This window comes from Grammomys surdaster, unplaced genomic scaffold (assembly GCF_004785775.1).
Source record: "Grammomys surdaster isolate TR1022 unplaced genomic scaffold, NIH_TR_1.0 147, whole genome shotgun sequence".
Lineage (NCBI taxonomy): Eukaryota > Metazoa > Chordata > Mammalia > Rodentia > Muridae > Grammomys > Grammomys surdaster.
The window spans coordinates 3,567,923-3,583,680 of NW_021604605.1; the positions used below are offsets into that span (position 1 = coordinate 3,567,923).

General features: G+C 43.5%; 1 protein-coding gene across 3 annotated transcripts in view; it reads right to left on the bottom strand.

The window, feature by feature from the left end:
- Window positions 1-470: 470 nt before the first annotated feature.
- Arhgap36 (Rho GTPase activating protein 36) overlaps window positions 471-15,758 on the bottom strand; it is a 28,029-nt gene continuing 12,741 nt past the window's right edge. Inside the window, exons 2-13 of one of the 3 annotated variants that reach the window (XM_028765018.1) lie at window positions 6,080-6,238; window positions 4,827-4,892; window positions 4,142-4,377; window positions 3,746-3,938; window positions 3,465-3,520; window positions 3,062-3,212; window positions 2,394-2,542; window positions 2,085-2,261; window positions 1,794-1,891; window positions 1,560-1,666; window positions 968-1,138; window positions 471-619 (exon numbers count right to left, since the gene is read on the bottom strand). In XM_028765018.1, coding sequence (XP_028620851.1) covers window positions 471-619; window positions 968-1,138; window positions 1,560-1,666; window positions 1,794-1,891; window positions 2,085-2,261; window positions 2,394-2,542; window positions 3,062-3,212; window positions 3,465-3,520; window positions 3,746-3,938; window positions 4,142-4,377; window positions 4,827-4,892; window positions 6,080-6,238 — 1,712 coding nt within the window. Of the gene's footprint in view, window positions 620-967; window positions 1,139-1,559; window positions 1,667-1,793; window positions 1,892-2,084; window positions 2,262-2,393; window positions 2,543-3,061; window positions 3,213-3,464; window positions 3,521-3,745; window positions 3,939-4,141; window positions 4,378-4,826; window positions 4,893-6,079; window positions 6,333-15,758 lie in introns of those variants that run through there. The other 2 variants (XM_028765020.1, XM_028765019.1) reach the window with 2 other exon arrangements.

Below are 15,758 nucleotides of genomic sequence, written 5' to 3' on the forward strand. Positions count from 1 at the left end.
GTAGGCTGACCTAACGTTCTAACATGCTTCTTGAGGGCCTTTCCAGTGAGCTCTTAGGAGGGGGGTAGGAAAGTCAGGATAAGCATGCAATCCCCTTGGGGAGAGGGAAAGCACCTCGAGATTTGTGAGCTTCTCTGGGAAAGATGTTTACCACAAATGTAACATCAATTAAAGGAAGGGGCTGCTGTAGTGAGAGAAAGCCGGGATCAGGGTTAAAAGAGAAGGCAAGGTAGCACCAGGGAGCCTGGGCATGACACAGAAATATCTCTGCTTTTACCAGCTGAAGATACCAAGCATCCCCAGTAATGGGGCTGGCAGTGTATTTGGAATTCCCATCCTGACCCGAGCATCAGGTGGAACTCCTTCTTAGCCTTAGTTCTTTGTCTTCAAGACTCTTTACTGTTTCCTGTGACATTCCAGCTCTACCCCACCCTTTTCCCCTGTCCGGCATCTTATAGAAGGGAAAACATCTAAGGAAAGAAGCGGATGCCAGATTTGCCCTTCTTCTCCCGGGGCAGACGGAAAAATGGGCGGCTTGCATTGGGGCGGTTACCGACTCCTTCCTTGTTGTCACCGGGACCGGCAGTGCTGGCAGCCACAGTGGGCTCCTCAGAGGAACCTAGAAAATAATAACACTGTTAACTTCTTAGTTTTCTAAACTTCATACTTTGCTAATAGCTCCAGACACTAAGACCTAGTTTTGAGTTTCAAATACAATACAAGGCAAAGAAGCAGAGCTGGAACTTCATTAAAATTGATGTCTTCTTTAGAGTCTAAAATCCCATTAACTTCTGGATATTGTCATGGTTTGGGATCTCTTCCTCATCTGAGGATTCATCATTTGGGACTTAATAAGCTGCTGGGATCTCTTCAAATTTGGGAACTTCTTCTGAATCTTGGGATTCATCATTATTTGGAGCATTTACATTATCTGGAATACCATTAATGACTGGGACTTCATCATTACCTGGGATTTCATCAGCGTCTGAGTCAGTATCTTCATTGTTTGGAACTACATCAAGATAGGGAACCTCTGCAAGATCCAGATGGTCCTCATCTTCAAAATCTGATTCATCTTCAAAGTCATAGCTCAGGTTATCTCCGAGGTCATCCTGCACAGCTGGGGCTCCTTCGGGGTCTGAAACAACATGAAAATAAGGTAAGTCTTCAATGTTTGGAGTCTCCATGAGTTCTGAGATTTCATCAAGTTCTAGAATATTCCCAAGAGGAGGTAGATCAAAATTGAGGGTGTCATCACCATCCTCACCACCACCTTTCATATCCTTACCATCATCTTCTTTATCAAACTCTGGTATGTCCTCAAGATGTGTGCCATGAATATAAAGGTCTTATGGGATTTCAAGACCTTGAACTTTCCACAAAACAACTCACTAATTGAAATATTTAAATACTAACTCTTCATTTACAGATATAACATTTTCAGGGCATTCACCTTTCAAGGGGCTTATCTTCAACACAAACCTAGCTCTCTGTGAGGGCTTGGCCTTCTGCAAAGGACTGACCATTGGGAAGGGCCTGACCTTTAGAAGGGAACTGACCTTCATCAAAGGGCTGGCTCTGAGCAAGGACGGCAGCCTGGGCTTCAGCAGAGTTTTCCACTGGATCAGAAAGTAAAGCATCCTCTTCCATCTTTATGCGAGCACTCCTGAATGAGAAAAAAAAATGAAGAAGTTAGTAGGTTTGCCACAAAGTTTGTTAACACCAAGATAGTGTGAAACTATAAGCTCTATAGGGTAAACATAAATAAGCCAGGAAGTTAAAATTTCACTCACTGGATCTTCCGCAGATTCCGGCGTCTGATAAAATCCAGAGCTTCAGGGCTGGATCTCCACACACGCTTAGCAACCTCCTTCTGAATATGGGGGGGCACCTGAAAGTAAAAGTAGTAACCTTAATTGCATATCCCTTTTCATTTATACTGATCTTTATTGGATATTCACTACTGAAGTCATTGTGATCAGCAAATGGAGGATTTTCTCATCTTGGTTATCCACATGGAGCTCTCCCTTGTTTTGTGGACAGAAGAATGTGTGGAATAAGTGTATTCAAAAATCCCTAGTTACCTGGAAGAGGATGTCCCAGTTATCAATCATGGCACGGACCACATTGACAGATGCAACATAGTGATCAATCCCCAGTTTAATCTTCCTGGATTCCTTACTGGCCAACTTCCCTTTCTTCAGGAGAGTAGTTCCAAACACCAAGGCCAAGTTGGTGGAAGTCATCCGGTTACCTGGAACCTAGGTAAAAATGTGTGATCAAATTTGAAGCTATGCAAATAGATGCATAATCTTTTTATTGTTATATTTTCCATCTTTACTCACTTTACAACCATCTTATTTTCACTACCCTTTCCCATAATTTTTTTTTACCAGCTGTCCATCAATGCCAATAGAGTCTTCACAGTTCTCGGTGATTTTGTGCAGTGCCTTCAGCAGACGTTCAAGGGTATCACTGTGGCAAGGTGGCATCAGGTAGACCAGAAGCTGCAGGGCAGAAACCTGATCCTTGGGTTTCAGAGCTAGAGGAAGAAAAATGGGGCTGGTTTAGAGGGCTAGCCTTGGCAGCAACCTGATACCAAAAGAAAAATATTTCTGCTTCATGGTTGCTAGTGACTGGAAAAAGTACCCTGGCAACATGCTTTTTGCTTCCTCACAAAACATCTGACGGGGATCAGGATCTCTAAAAGCAAGACGTGCCATTCTCAGCCTCAAAATTAAATCTCTATAAAGTCTGGGTTCTTCTTTGCCCTAAAGGGCACATCTAACAACTTCCAGAAGCTTAAGAGAAATTTTCAAGCAACAGATTTTTAAGGGATCAGCAAGAAACACAAAAAAGCAACCAGGAGAAGGTTTTATTAATGTTTTTATTTTCATTAACAAATAATGACTATGTATTCTGGAAAGATATATTTCATATTCTGTTGTTCATTCTACCCTAGATTCATGGGGGTTCTCTAGCCTGAGCTCTTTCATTATGTCCCCAGATTTGTATATTGCTTTTTCCCCCTTGCCCCAACAATGGAGGGCAGAGAACTCACTTGCAGTCAGGAGGAAGGACATGTACAGATCATCAGGTACCAGAGGGTCCTTCATCTCATAAAAAAACTCCTTGAGGAGTTCGGCCACATCATTGACATTCACACTGTCATCCAGCACAATATCCAGGCCTTTGTCAAATAACTCACGGAGCTAAAAGAGGGGAGAGAAGATGTGAAATGTCTTCCTTGCCCATCACAGGCTGGGTCTAGACAGTTCTTCAAGTGACAGGCTTCAGTAAAGATAGCTGGCTATATAGTATATCTAAGGGTCTATAAAGAAGACCTTAGCCCTCATCCTCCCACACACTGTCAATCATGACACTACCTATGTGAATGAGAGAGCGCTTATTTCTATCTTTCTTTTCTTACCTAAAGAACAAACATGTAAATACAGTCACTTTACCTCAAGCACCCTCCGCAGAGAGTACTCAATGGTGAAAATCCCCACGGAGGTTAAGCCTGAAAGAAAAGACCAGAGAACCTGAGCATCTATGACCCCTGTTCCACAATTATGTTTCTTTTGTTCGCCCTAAGCATCTGCATCCCAACTTTCAGTGGAACTATCAGGGGAATGCTACTCAAGCCTTCCATCCCACAACTCCTTTCTCTCCCTTTCTAGAACATTCTTCCTTTTTTTTCTTTAGTTTCCTCCTCCCTGGATTTAACCATTTGTGGTTTCCTTACCATGTTTCTCAATGAATTTGCAGCAAGTCTCAACAATCTGAGGGATTTGCTCAGCAATTGGGTTGAGGCTCATCTTCCTTTTGGATCCCAGAAGTCGCTGCCCAATAGGCAATGAAAACTGCGAGAGCTGCAGGATGTCCAGCAGCAGGGCTCCATTCTCCAGTTCAGCTGCGCTATCCACAGAAATTGCACCCTGTGGGAAAATCCAAACTATCTTAAAATGGAGGAAAAGGAGCAATCGCTGGGAATTTCCTAAGTGCTGAGCTCTACATCTCTCTGTGGTAAGACAAGCCACACCCTTTTTATTTCTCCTCAGCCCCCACACCATAAAGACACAGAGGCCTTGACCCCTTTCCACAGAGGATCCCTGCCTGAAACCTCTAAGACTGAACTCACTCGACGCCCACGGCGAGTGAACTCTCTGGGCAGGGTGGGCTCATTCCTCCTGCGACTGAAAAAGCGTCTCATGCGTCCAAACATTCTTTGCACCACGTTTCCCCGACGACGAGGACCAGTGGAACCGTTGATGTCTTCAACCTGCATCGTGGCTGTCAGTTCACGTTGCTTGCGGCGGGTAAGTTCGTTCACCAGTACCTCTTCCAGGCTGATGCCAAAGACCTTGAGTGATGCAGCTGGGAAAGAATGAGAAATTTCAAAGACCTGCAGCACTGCCCTCAGCCCCCCTCCCTGGGGAGCGAGACCCTGAATTGGTTACGTAAAAATGACTTGATGGCACTCAACTACCAGAAGTGGCTCAAGGTTTCATCCCTGCCTACGTCTTGCCAGTGCAGGACCACCTTGAAGCAATCAGCCAGATTTCTTCAAATTGATCTGCCTGTGGTGTGTCCACCGGGAACCTAAGACAGGTCTGAGAGGACTACCAAAAAAACACAGCAGCTATTCCTCCATTTCCTGTTATAAACCCCTGGGGGGGGGGATCTGGGAGGGAGAGCGAAGAGTCTTCAGGGGCAATAAGCATTGGCCATATCCAGTATTCAGAGAGAGAGAGAGAAAGAGAGAGAGAGAGAGAGAGAGAGAGAGAGAGAGAGAGAGAGAGAGAGAGAGAGATAGCGCCTCTTACCCCTGTCTTGTCCTCTCAGCATCAAAAACCACCTCTCCAAGGTGTTTGGACGGTCAGTGGGTAGAGCTATGGAAGGAAAAAAGAAAAAGGCATATGTATTCACATACATATAGGAAGTGCGATGTAACTAAAACACTGCATTGATATGTAGCCACGGGAGGGGGAGGGGGAGCTCTGCCCAGCCCAAAAACAGTGTTTGCTTTTGCCCAGCCTCAGTTTCCCTATCTGACAACAAGACTAGCCCCACCTAGCACGTGCAAGGTTCCAGGAATTTAGCCTAAGCAGTTTAATGCGCCAGACGCATCTTACTATGAACCAGTAATTGCTCAGCACACTTAAAACATAAATTCAAAAGCTCAGAGGCGCTCTGATCATGCAACAGGCGAGGGGAGGGGCTCTGCCTGCAGCGTCACCACGAGTGAGGGTCGCCAAGTTACTGCGGAAGTGCTCACGCGCGTTTTTGCCTTTGCTCCCTCTGCTGCGGTGAGAGAATCGGCGACACCTGGCTGTGTCTCGGTGCCAAATCCCGCAGTGGTGACTGCCAGCGGGGTCTCCTCCCTCTTTGCACTCAGTTCAGGCTGCACCAGGGGTGCGCGCCTGGTGGTCCTGGCTCCTTCCCTTGCACTTCCCAGTCTTAAGAGAGCGCCCCTCTAGCAGAGCTAACATCCCCCACCTCCACCTCCCGTAGAGCCCCCAGCCAAATTTGTGCGCATACCCCTGAGGTCTCCCGGAGCGCTGAAACCGGTCCTGTGCCTGGTCCCCCCGCAGCCAGCAGGGCTGGGCTGCGCTCGGAGCGCACCTCCCACAGCCAAATCTCAAGCCCGCACTGGTAGCCCGCTCTTTGCTCCGGTTGGCGCGTCTCTCTCCTTCTTTCTCGCTGTCTCTATCTCTCTCAACCGCGCAGTCTCTTTCTGTCCCAGTCCTCTTATAAAGTGTCCCTTTGAGCCCTGGACCCTCTTTGCCGGATTCTCCCACTACACGTGGTGAGCTTGTTCTTCACCTGTCCTCGGTCCTACCTGGCTTACCATTCCCTCAAAACCCCAGGCTTCGACTCAACTCAACTAATCTTTTGCCTTTTCTGAAATTTAACAAACAGTATTCAACTCCTGCTTCTTCCGTTCCCAGGGCACCAGGAGATTGGTCCGGTTCTGAGATCCCCTCTTAGCCTCCTAGACTTTCAATCTGCCCCATTCCGGAAGCCCGGGGGTCTACTCGCCCAAAGGCGAGGACGCCACACTCCGGGTATAGCTCACCTCTGTCCGGCTTGAATTCAGCGAGGAAATGTCTGGCCACGAGTTCGTGGTAAGCAGTCTCTTGCAGCTTCAGGCGCTCCAGCTCAGAGAGGCTGTGAATGGATACCATGTCCATCCTGCTGTCTGGGTTCTGTCCTGGGGCTCCTCCCAGGACGCTCACTAAAAAAATGAAGGCAGACAACAACAGCAAAAGGGAGATGATTATGGGACATCGTGTCCCTACTGCCTTTAGAAAAGGAATGCAGCCACCCATTCTGGAATAGGATGATTATCAAGACTGCATCATCCAACTGTCACTGACTGGACCTGGTGGAAGGAACTATAGGGAGGGGGGTAAAGAGGGAGGGAGAACTGGGAGGCGGCTTCACCCTCAAGCTGAGCTGCCTCTGTGTTGAATATTCAGGGGCAAAGAAAAGAAAACCAACTTAAAAAAAAAACCCAGCTCTGAGTAGATAGTCCAGAAAAGAGAGAGAGAGAAACTAACAAAAATTAAAGAAAATAGTTTTTTAAAAATAAGCAACCTTATATATATATTTTAAAAAGCAGTTTGATACAACAATAAGACATAATATTTTCTATTAATTAATTACAACACTGATAGATTTTTTTTTCTTGTCTTTCATGATGATGCTCTAAGCTATCTGGGTTAGGTAAAAAGGAGGCATCTATCCAAGATAATGAACACTGTAAATTTAAATAACTCTTTCAGAAGACAAGCTGGACACATGGGTCTGGAGCCAAAATTTGTCCCCAGGCCTTTTGACCCAGTAATTCCCCTTCTAGGAATCTATCTTAATGAAATCTTGCTACAAACAGGAAACATCATATACAAATGAACCATCCACTAAAAAGAAAGAAGGGAAGAAAGAAAAGAAAAAGCTAGCCCAGAAATAAGATTACTTATATAATTATGTAATAACTAATATGGAAAATGATGTAACCATACATGTATGTTTATAAAGAGGTTTTCAACAATAAAAACAAAGTACAGAAATTATGATTGCATCTATGTAAAGAAAACATGCATAAAACATTGAAAGAAACACACCAAAATTCTAACAGATAGTCTTTAGTGGCAGGATTTTGTTTGTTGGTAGTTTTTCTCATTTTTTTTAAACCTTATTATATTGCATTTCTTGGGGGGGGAAAGTCAACTTTTATGAAAACAAACTTCATCTCTAGACTATTCCTAGTGAGACTCCATACAAAATTAGTAATCACAGTGAGGTATGTCTTAATATCAGCAAAGGTGTTTTATATGGCCTTTCTCCATAGCCCTATATGATACTGTGCTCAGGCTGCACATCCCTCAATGGATACCTCCCTGGACCCCACATAAACAACTTTTATCACATCCTCTGATACTCTCCATGTTTCAGCAACTCATTAAAAGAAAAAAAGAAATCTGCATTAAAGAGAAACCTGTATTAATTGTCCACTTTAAACCAGATACTAAATATTCAGGGGGTGAACAAGTGAATACTGCTCCTTTCATAGAAGATTCAATAATGCAGTGAAGGACATACTCAGGTTAGCAACTGTTTGCAAAATCTTTTGGTATGTCAGCTGGCAAAGGTATAAAGAAAAAGTACTATGAGAACAGACAGGAGAAAATATCTAAATCTGCCTGGAGATGGTGGGGGGGCAGAGAGAAAGAGACAGAGAGATAATAGCTTGGGCAAAGGAAAAGAAATGGAAGAAAGATTGTTATCTAGTTAAAGCAATATGCAGAAGTTGGGAGAAGATAAATCATGAAAGGCCCCATAACACCATATTTAAGAGATAGACTTTTTTTTCTCTAGGCAATGGGGCACTACTATAGGGGTTTAGGCAGGGAGTGACAGAGTCATAGCTGTACCTTTGTAAAACAGAGAGAGAGAGAGAGAGAGAGAGAGAGAGAGAGAGAGAGAGAGAGAGGAGAGAGACAGAGAGACAGAGAGAGAAAAAGAGACAGAGAGAGACAGAGAGACAGAGACAGAGAGAGAGACAGAGAGAGACAGAGAGTGACAGAGAGAGACAGGGAGAGACAGAGAGAGACAGAGAGACAGAGACAGAGACAGAGAAACAGAGAGAGACAGAGAGACAGAGAGCCATGAAAAAAAATCCTGCTTTGAGTAGCAAACCTGAAGCAGGTACATCAGCTAAGGGGCAAAGGGCTGGTGACATATGTCAGAGATGCTGCATGGAAATAGCAAGGCTTAGGGCTAAATTAATTTTGTTTATGGCAGAGAAAATAATTTGGAACATGGAAAACTAAGGCTTTTGACAGAAAGAAACAATCCTATACCATTTTTCTAAGCTTTACTCTAATGAAGGTTTACAAATATGTTCTATATTTTATTCTAAGAGGGGCTTAAAATTCAAAGATCAGTAATATAGGCTGTAACAGATAAAGATGAAGCTGAGATGAAAGCCCATAGATTCTAAAATTCCTTCAACTGCAAAGCACATACCCTGAACCCAAAGTGAACACCAAAGCTGGACCACCAAATAACCATGACGTAACCACTTTAACCAAAGGCATATATGCATTTAAGTACAGTTTCATACTAAACTTATAGCAAACTCTACTTACAATAACAAATCTAAAATCCATCAATGAGTGTCTCATCTTGATACCCAGTCTAGTTTTGGCTTAAAATTTCTAACATTACAGTCCCCTTCCCCTTATCCCAATCCAAACATCTTTGTACCTGACTTGGAGTTTCAGCTCTCTCTTCTTGTAGCTTACCAAAGCTGTTCACCCAGAGAACAGAGCTGCTTCTCTCCCCAAAAACACAGGATGGAAATAAATCCCTCCCCTCCTCAAAAAAAAAAGGTAAGAACAAACAGTGAAACCTCAAATCAGCAGCAGCCCAAAAGGGAGAGGGAGAGAGAGAGAGGGGAAGGGAGAGAGAGTGAAGAGCTTTTGAGAGATGAGTCAGCCTAGATGCTTACAATTCCGAGGGAAATCAAAGGCCTTACAATAAACCGTTTGTCATTGCCTCCCTGCTTGAACATACAGGGCTGAACTTAACAACAGTCATAGGCTGCAGTACTGCCAACAAAATTGACTCCATCTTGCATACCTTCAACGCTCTCGGATCACCAGCAGGCCCCAAGACTACAGCAGAGCTAGGAAGGTTAGAATGCCCAAGGAACAGCAAATAAGGAGTACAAGGAAATAAACAGGATTCAACAGCAAGAGACAGGAATAAAACAAATTCTTTAGATTTAGCCAACCTATTTGTTCTCAGGCCTAATTTTCCAAGCTGGACACAAAAGAAGGCTCACCGCAGGGAACAAAATGCCAAGAGACCTCTCTTGCTTCAGTGTCCTCCCCTCCCCCCCACCCTTCAGCATGCTGTAGCACTAGCTTGAAATGACTATGTGATCAAAAAGATACCCAAGAAGGGAGGTGAAAGCAAACCAGCTGAATTTTGATCTAGAATTCAAGGTATTTGCAAAACTAATTTCTTTACATAAACACATGCAGTGGGGAAAAAGTTAGAACCAAAGCCAAGCTTTATTATTTCTTAGCTATATAAGCATAAGAAAACCAGTTGATTCTGAGTCTTGGTGACCCAGTCTGTAGCACTGCCTTTTTTTTTTTTAAATAAACATGTAATATCAAAGATTCTTTTCAGAGGGCCCAAACCCATCTGAAACTATCAGACTGCAAAAGTGATTACATAAAATAGGGATTGGTATCAATGCATTGATTAATCTACTATGTTCAATCTCTACTAAGTTTGAATTAAATTAGCACAGATGAAGATATCTGGGGATCTATTAGGAAAAGCTCTGTCTTTGTCACTCTTCAATTTCAAGCATTTTTAATCATCTTACAAGAGTCAGAAAAACTAACTGCATAATTAAATATTTCAAATGCTGTTATTCAGATTAGTATAAAGCAAATATATCCACAAATATATTTCTCTTTCAAACCATCCAGTTTTTCCATGTTGCCAGCAAAAAAAAAAAAAAAAAAAAAAAAAACAAATATATTATTTAGATCAACAAAGGAGCTCAGAAACGAGTAGATCACAATCAGGAGAATCTGAACAAAGGGCAGTATTGAGCAGTGCAGAGGGGATGAGCACTCTTGGGTGGCATCAAGTCTATTCTCCATGTCCTCCTGAAATGCATGGCACAGATGGGGAAACAAATTAACTTTAGAAAGGTCAACCACTTGAACATGGAGAGGACAGAAATGTTCTGAGCTAACCATAAATCCACAGCCTTCACAATGTGAAGACCTAATTTACTCCATTGCTCCCATTAAATAGTTAGGATTCGTCTAACTCTCACCAGTAAACATGGATGAAAAAAAAAAAAAACAGGGACCATTCTGATGCTGTGGTTGGAATCTCTATTAATTAGGCACCTTGTGGCATCATTAGAATTTTACTCCAAGCCACTGAAAGCTCCTTGGTGTTTAAGAAATTGATAGTGTGAGGGGCTGGGTGCACAGAAGGTATCACATCTACATCATTCAAATGTATACAGACAGTGACGATGCGTGTGTAAAGACATCCCCATTAATACATCACAACCTGGGAAAGAGATACAGGGCTCTAGCTGAACACATCTGGGCACCAATTTGGTCTGCTGACACATTACCTCATTCATCTCGAGCATTAATGAGTTAGCCTTTAAGTTGTTATCTCATAACCTCCATTTCAGCAAAGGCTGCAGATGCAGTGAACAAAATGACTCATTTTAGCCTGTGCAGTGGTGATGCCCCAAGATAATTAAATCTGGGGACAGCATTCTTTAGTCCCTGCAGTCATCCCATCATACCACGACAGGGGCTCATAAACCAGAGGTAGTACTATTAAAATATCTCAAGAAATGCCCTGGGTCTAAAATTCTCTTCCAAGAACATTGTACTGTGAGGATCGGAGTTAAACTTAACTATCACATTGTCCAAAACCTCTTCTGCATTTCAGGAAACTGAGGCTCAGAGAGAAACAGGGAATTTTTTTCAAGGCAACACAGCAATTTAATAAGAAACTGGACACGAGCCCATTTCTCAGTATCAGGGCACTTTCTACTACAGCATCTACAGATTCTCTCAATAGCTGCAAGATTTTTGCATTGCTAGATAATGAACTCAGAAGAATTCATACATAATAAAGTCTAATTCCATAAATCCAGAGGAAATCATATAGAAGGCAAGAAGCCACCCGAATTAACAGCATCTTTGTACAACTGTCATTCCATAGAATGTAGTATGCCCTTCTTAAATTTTATGGACTAAAGAAAAAACTCCAGCTCAAGGTGGTGAAAGGCAATCTTTATGCTATAAACATCCCAAAGGATGGTATAAACAAGGCAATACAATATCTATCGAATAGAAGATGTAGCTTTTCTCACTGTTGTCTGCAGTATGTATCAGGGTACATAACAGTGCTGCCATCACAAGCTGCATCATTGTTTCCACATTTTAGTTGCTATTCCTATTAAATTGTGGCAAAGTAGAGAAAAATAAGATGTTCTATCAATGGGTGGTAAAAAAACAATTAATGCTTAATTTGCCTTGTGCGTCTCATTTTCTCAAATTCTTTCTATATGTCCTTTATGTCTAGGCCCTGGCACACAGTAGGTGTTCAATAAGTGCTTTTTGGGCGAATCATAGGATTATAAACTCTAAGGGTTTGTGAGAACATAAAGCTCATACAATTAAAACAGTTATCCATGATTCATGAACAAATGAATCATGCCACTTTCTTACAACAACCCCTGGAAAGGTGGTGGGTTGGGATTATCTTCTTTTTACAGACAACAACAAACTAGAGCTCTGGGGAACTTGTGGCTTAACTCAAGTTATACAAAAGCATCTGAGAAGTGGGAATAAAGGTTCTCTGTGTCTCTCTGTCTCCTCTCTGTCTCTATTTCTCCCTCACTACCTCTCTGTATCTGTGTCTGTCTCTCTGTTTCTGTCTGTCTCTGTCTCTCTGTCTGTCTCTGTCTCGGGTATGTGTATGTCTGTGTGTTTCACACTGGAAACATGGATTCAAATCAAAGCCTTACATGTTCAAACACCATGTATGACTTAATAAAGTACCTCACTTCTGTGAGTCTCAAGTCTATGCCCTTATACTATAACAAACATGGTATGTGTTAGAGTACAAATCCAAAGATAGGGTATAATGAAAGAGTCATCTAAAGGGTATATTTGTCCCAGAGTAAGGATCCCCCTCTCACTCAAAAGAGAAAAATCCTTCAAGTCAACTGTGCAAGGACTGCTAGGCTGAAGTACTTCTATCTGAGTACCAATGAGAAATCTCTCCCTGCTGAAGAATGCCCCGGCCCACTTTTAAAGAGTGAAAATAAATACTCACCTACTGCCAGCAGGAAGCTCACTTTCAGAGGGGAAAGGAGAGCTATCTCTCCACTGGGTCTTCTTGATGAGAGATGCAGTATAGGGGGAGATGAGGTTAGCTTGTGAAATACAGGGAAAAGTACCTGGACCACAGAAGGAATTGAATACCCACTATGGCTGGCTCACCACCATGCATAAGCCAGGGCTGCTAGAGGGAGAGGGAGGGCTAGCTGAATGGAAGGCCTCAGCTCCTGCCCTTGGGATCTTATAGCCTAGTTGAAGGTCACATGAATGACACAGGACTGAAAGAGAGAGACCATCATCCTTTTATGTTTCCCTTTCCTAATTTAAATCCATGTTCTCTCTTTTTTTTTTCCTGTAAATACTATTAAGAATTGGCTATGTCTCCAGGTCTACTCACACTGGACAGACCCTTCCTCAATTGTAGGCTGTCAGTACACACCGAAGACTTTCTTCCCAACATCCATTCTGCCTCTCTCTTCCTCTTGCCTGTCTGTTCTACTTTCAAGCAGCCATCTACACACTCACATCCAGCCACTCTTCCACAGATTTGCACAAACACGTGTCTATACTGTGTTGACTGGGATAGAGAGAAACGAGAATGAATTAAATGGCGCATCATCAACCATTTGCGTTTCCAGATCATATCTGTGGCTTCTACACAGAGAACATGAAAAACAAAACAGTGATAGAGCAATCCCCCCCAGACCATGTGGGCAGAGGTCATGTCAAAAAAAACCCTGCAGAATAAAGAAATCCTCATAGCCCAGACTGTGCCCCCCACCACCACTTCTCTTTCCTTTGGTTATATCTTCTTCAACAAGCATACAATTTTCTGCCAGTTTTCTTCTTCAAAATTCCATATGAAGGACTGTCACAGGGAATTGGGTCTGTGGGAAATATTTTTCCCTATAGTTTTAATGAATAGGAATGATATTTTAAAACTACCATAAAATAACCATATTTCTAAAATACCAATAACAAGCTATGCATTCTCTCAAAAGTAGACTGACTCCTCTCTTCAAGAAGACCTTAGACCAAGAGTCAGAAGGCCTGCTTAGTGACTACGCAGCTGGATGGCCTTGGGCAAGTCAGTGGGCACCTCCAAACCCAAAACACAACTGGCATAATAATTTATCATTATATTGTTTCTCTTAACAGCTTTGTAGAGAGATGAAACACTCTGACTGCAGAATCCTTGATTATTCTAAAGAAGGAATTAATGAACTCTAGGTCACAGTGCTCATACCATACCTGCTACTCAAAAGAGAGCCTCCCCCCTGCAGTCCTCAGCAGATCCAAGGGGCCCAGAATGTGGAAAGTGAGGGTACCAAGTTGTTTTTCTTCCTTGTCTTAAGCTGGGGCCCAGCTGCAGGGTCTTGACCCCAGGGATGGGGGTTTTAACACAAACTCTATACCCTTGAATTAAGGGGTTACTCTCAGCTGAAGGCAGCCACTGCGCAAGGGAGCAAGGCCTTCAGACTGAGTTGGGCTTCACAGCGCTTGTCCCGCCCCTATGTAGCTCCTAGGAGCGCTTAATCTGCAAAGTTAAACCAAGACCCCGCAGCGCCTAAAAACTACTCTCCGCTGCTGCCGGCCCCCCCCTCAGAGAGAACTGAAAAACAAATCCTTCTTTCCTATGAATTTTCCCTTGGTGCCTTTACCCGAAAACCCTGGCAACAAGTTTAACACTGCCCGCTCTCCTTACCCTCCCACACGTTGGATCCTCCGGTATGAAGACCCTCGCCCCCCTCTCTCGCCACCCCACAGAGGGTCCCACTCGGGCCCCTGATGTCCAGCCCCTGTTCTACCTCTTAGCGACTCTCCTGGTCCGGCCAAGGAATAAGAGGCGTGGAGACCTGCTAGTCAGCCTGGCACTGCGCCGCTGCTAGTCCTGAGAGGAGCTGCAGGCGCTGTGAGCGCTCGCCTCTGCCACTCAGATTCCCCCACCCTGTGTACAGCTTTCCGCTGTGGGGTAGGGGCTGATTCATAGCAATTTTCTACACAGCAGCCAGCTCCGTGCCTCGGGCATACCTGTTTGCTGAATTCCCTGGGCTACTCCCACTGTTTTTATACGTACCCCACAATCTCCTCTCCTCTTATTCAAAACAATTTCATCTTTAAGATTCAGCTCTGAGTCCCCTTTTCCTGAGCATTCCAAATGCCCCCCCTCTCCTGGCCATGCTCTACAGGCTCATATTACAAATGAGGGAAAGGCAGAAGTGGGGTTCAGAAGGTTCAGAAATGTACCCCCCAAACACTAAGTTTATTAGTTCCAGGGACAAGGTGAGGGTCCACACCTCTTAGGTCCATGTTTGGCACCCTACTCAATATAACACATTTATTCCCTTCTGAGCTGGCTCTTATGACCACGAAGCATCCTTGTGGACCCTTTGCATGTAAAGGCTGCCCAGAGACCACCACTCACCACATTTCTCTCACTTTTTCAACTCCATGATTCCCACTCTTGTCTAAGGTCTCTGCTCTAAAAGGGTCAGTTTGTTCAAAGTTCAATGAACTAGACAAGCAAACAGTAACAAGCTTCAGAAAGTCATCTACCCACCTGGTGGGCAATGGTCTCAATAACTTTCCCCCACCTTACCCCGACCCCCACCCCATTACTATTATCTTCTTCCTTTCTTGATATTTTTACATGTCTAGACACCTGGAGAAGCCACATGACCATGTTTCTAAAACTTCTTCCAAGACTTCTCTCTTCTAATCTGTAGCCCACCAACCATCTCTACAAGTCAACATTACATCAGGCAACAACATATTATTGACAAATAAATTGTATCCAATATTCTCCTGTGATGCACCAAAAGCAAATGTGGTGCTATGATACAAGCTATCAAATGAGAGCCACTTCCAGTACACAATGGCTTCTCCTTGCATCTGACTTTCTTACTCTCTTGGGTGAAGTCAATGGAGAACAAGAGACTGTAGTTGTTAAAGGATTAAAATAAATTGGAGAAAGTGAGAGTCCAGAATGTTAAAGACTATGTATAAGGCAAGCAAGAAAGAAGAAGGGAGAAGCAGAACCTAGGCCAAGGAGAGAAGGTTGAGAAAAGGAAAAGAAAAAGTTAGAGAACAGCTGCTTGTTCTGGGCAGACATGGCTACAGAGAAGGCCCAGAAAGATTCGCCCTTACTTCTCCAAAGGCTAAGTAAGACGTGTGACTCTAAAAAATGCAGCTTAGAAGACAGATCCAGACACTTAATAGCAAATTTCTCTTCAGTAGATCAATAGAAACACACAGAGAAAGACAGAGACAGAGAGAGCGAGAGAGAGCGAGAGAGAGCAAGAGAGAGAGAGAGAGAGAGAGAGAGAGAGAGAGAGAGAGAGAGAGAGA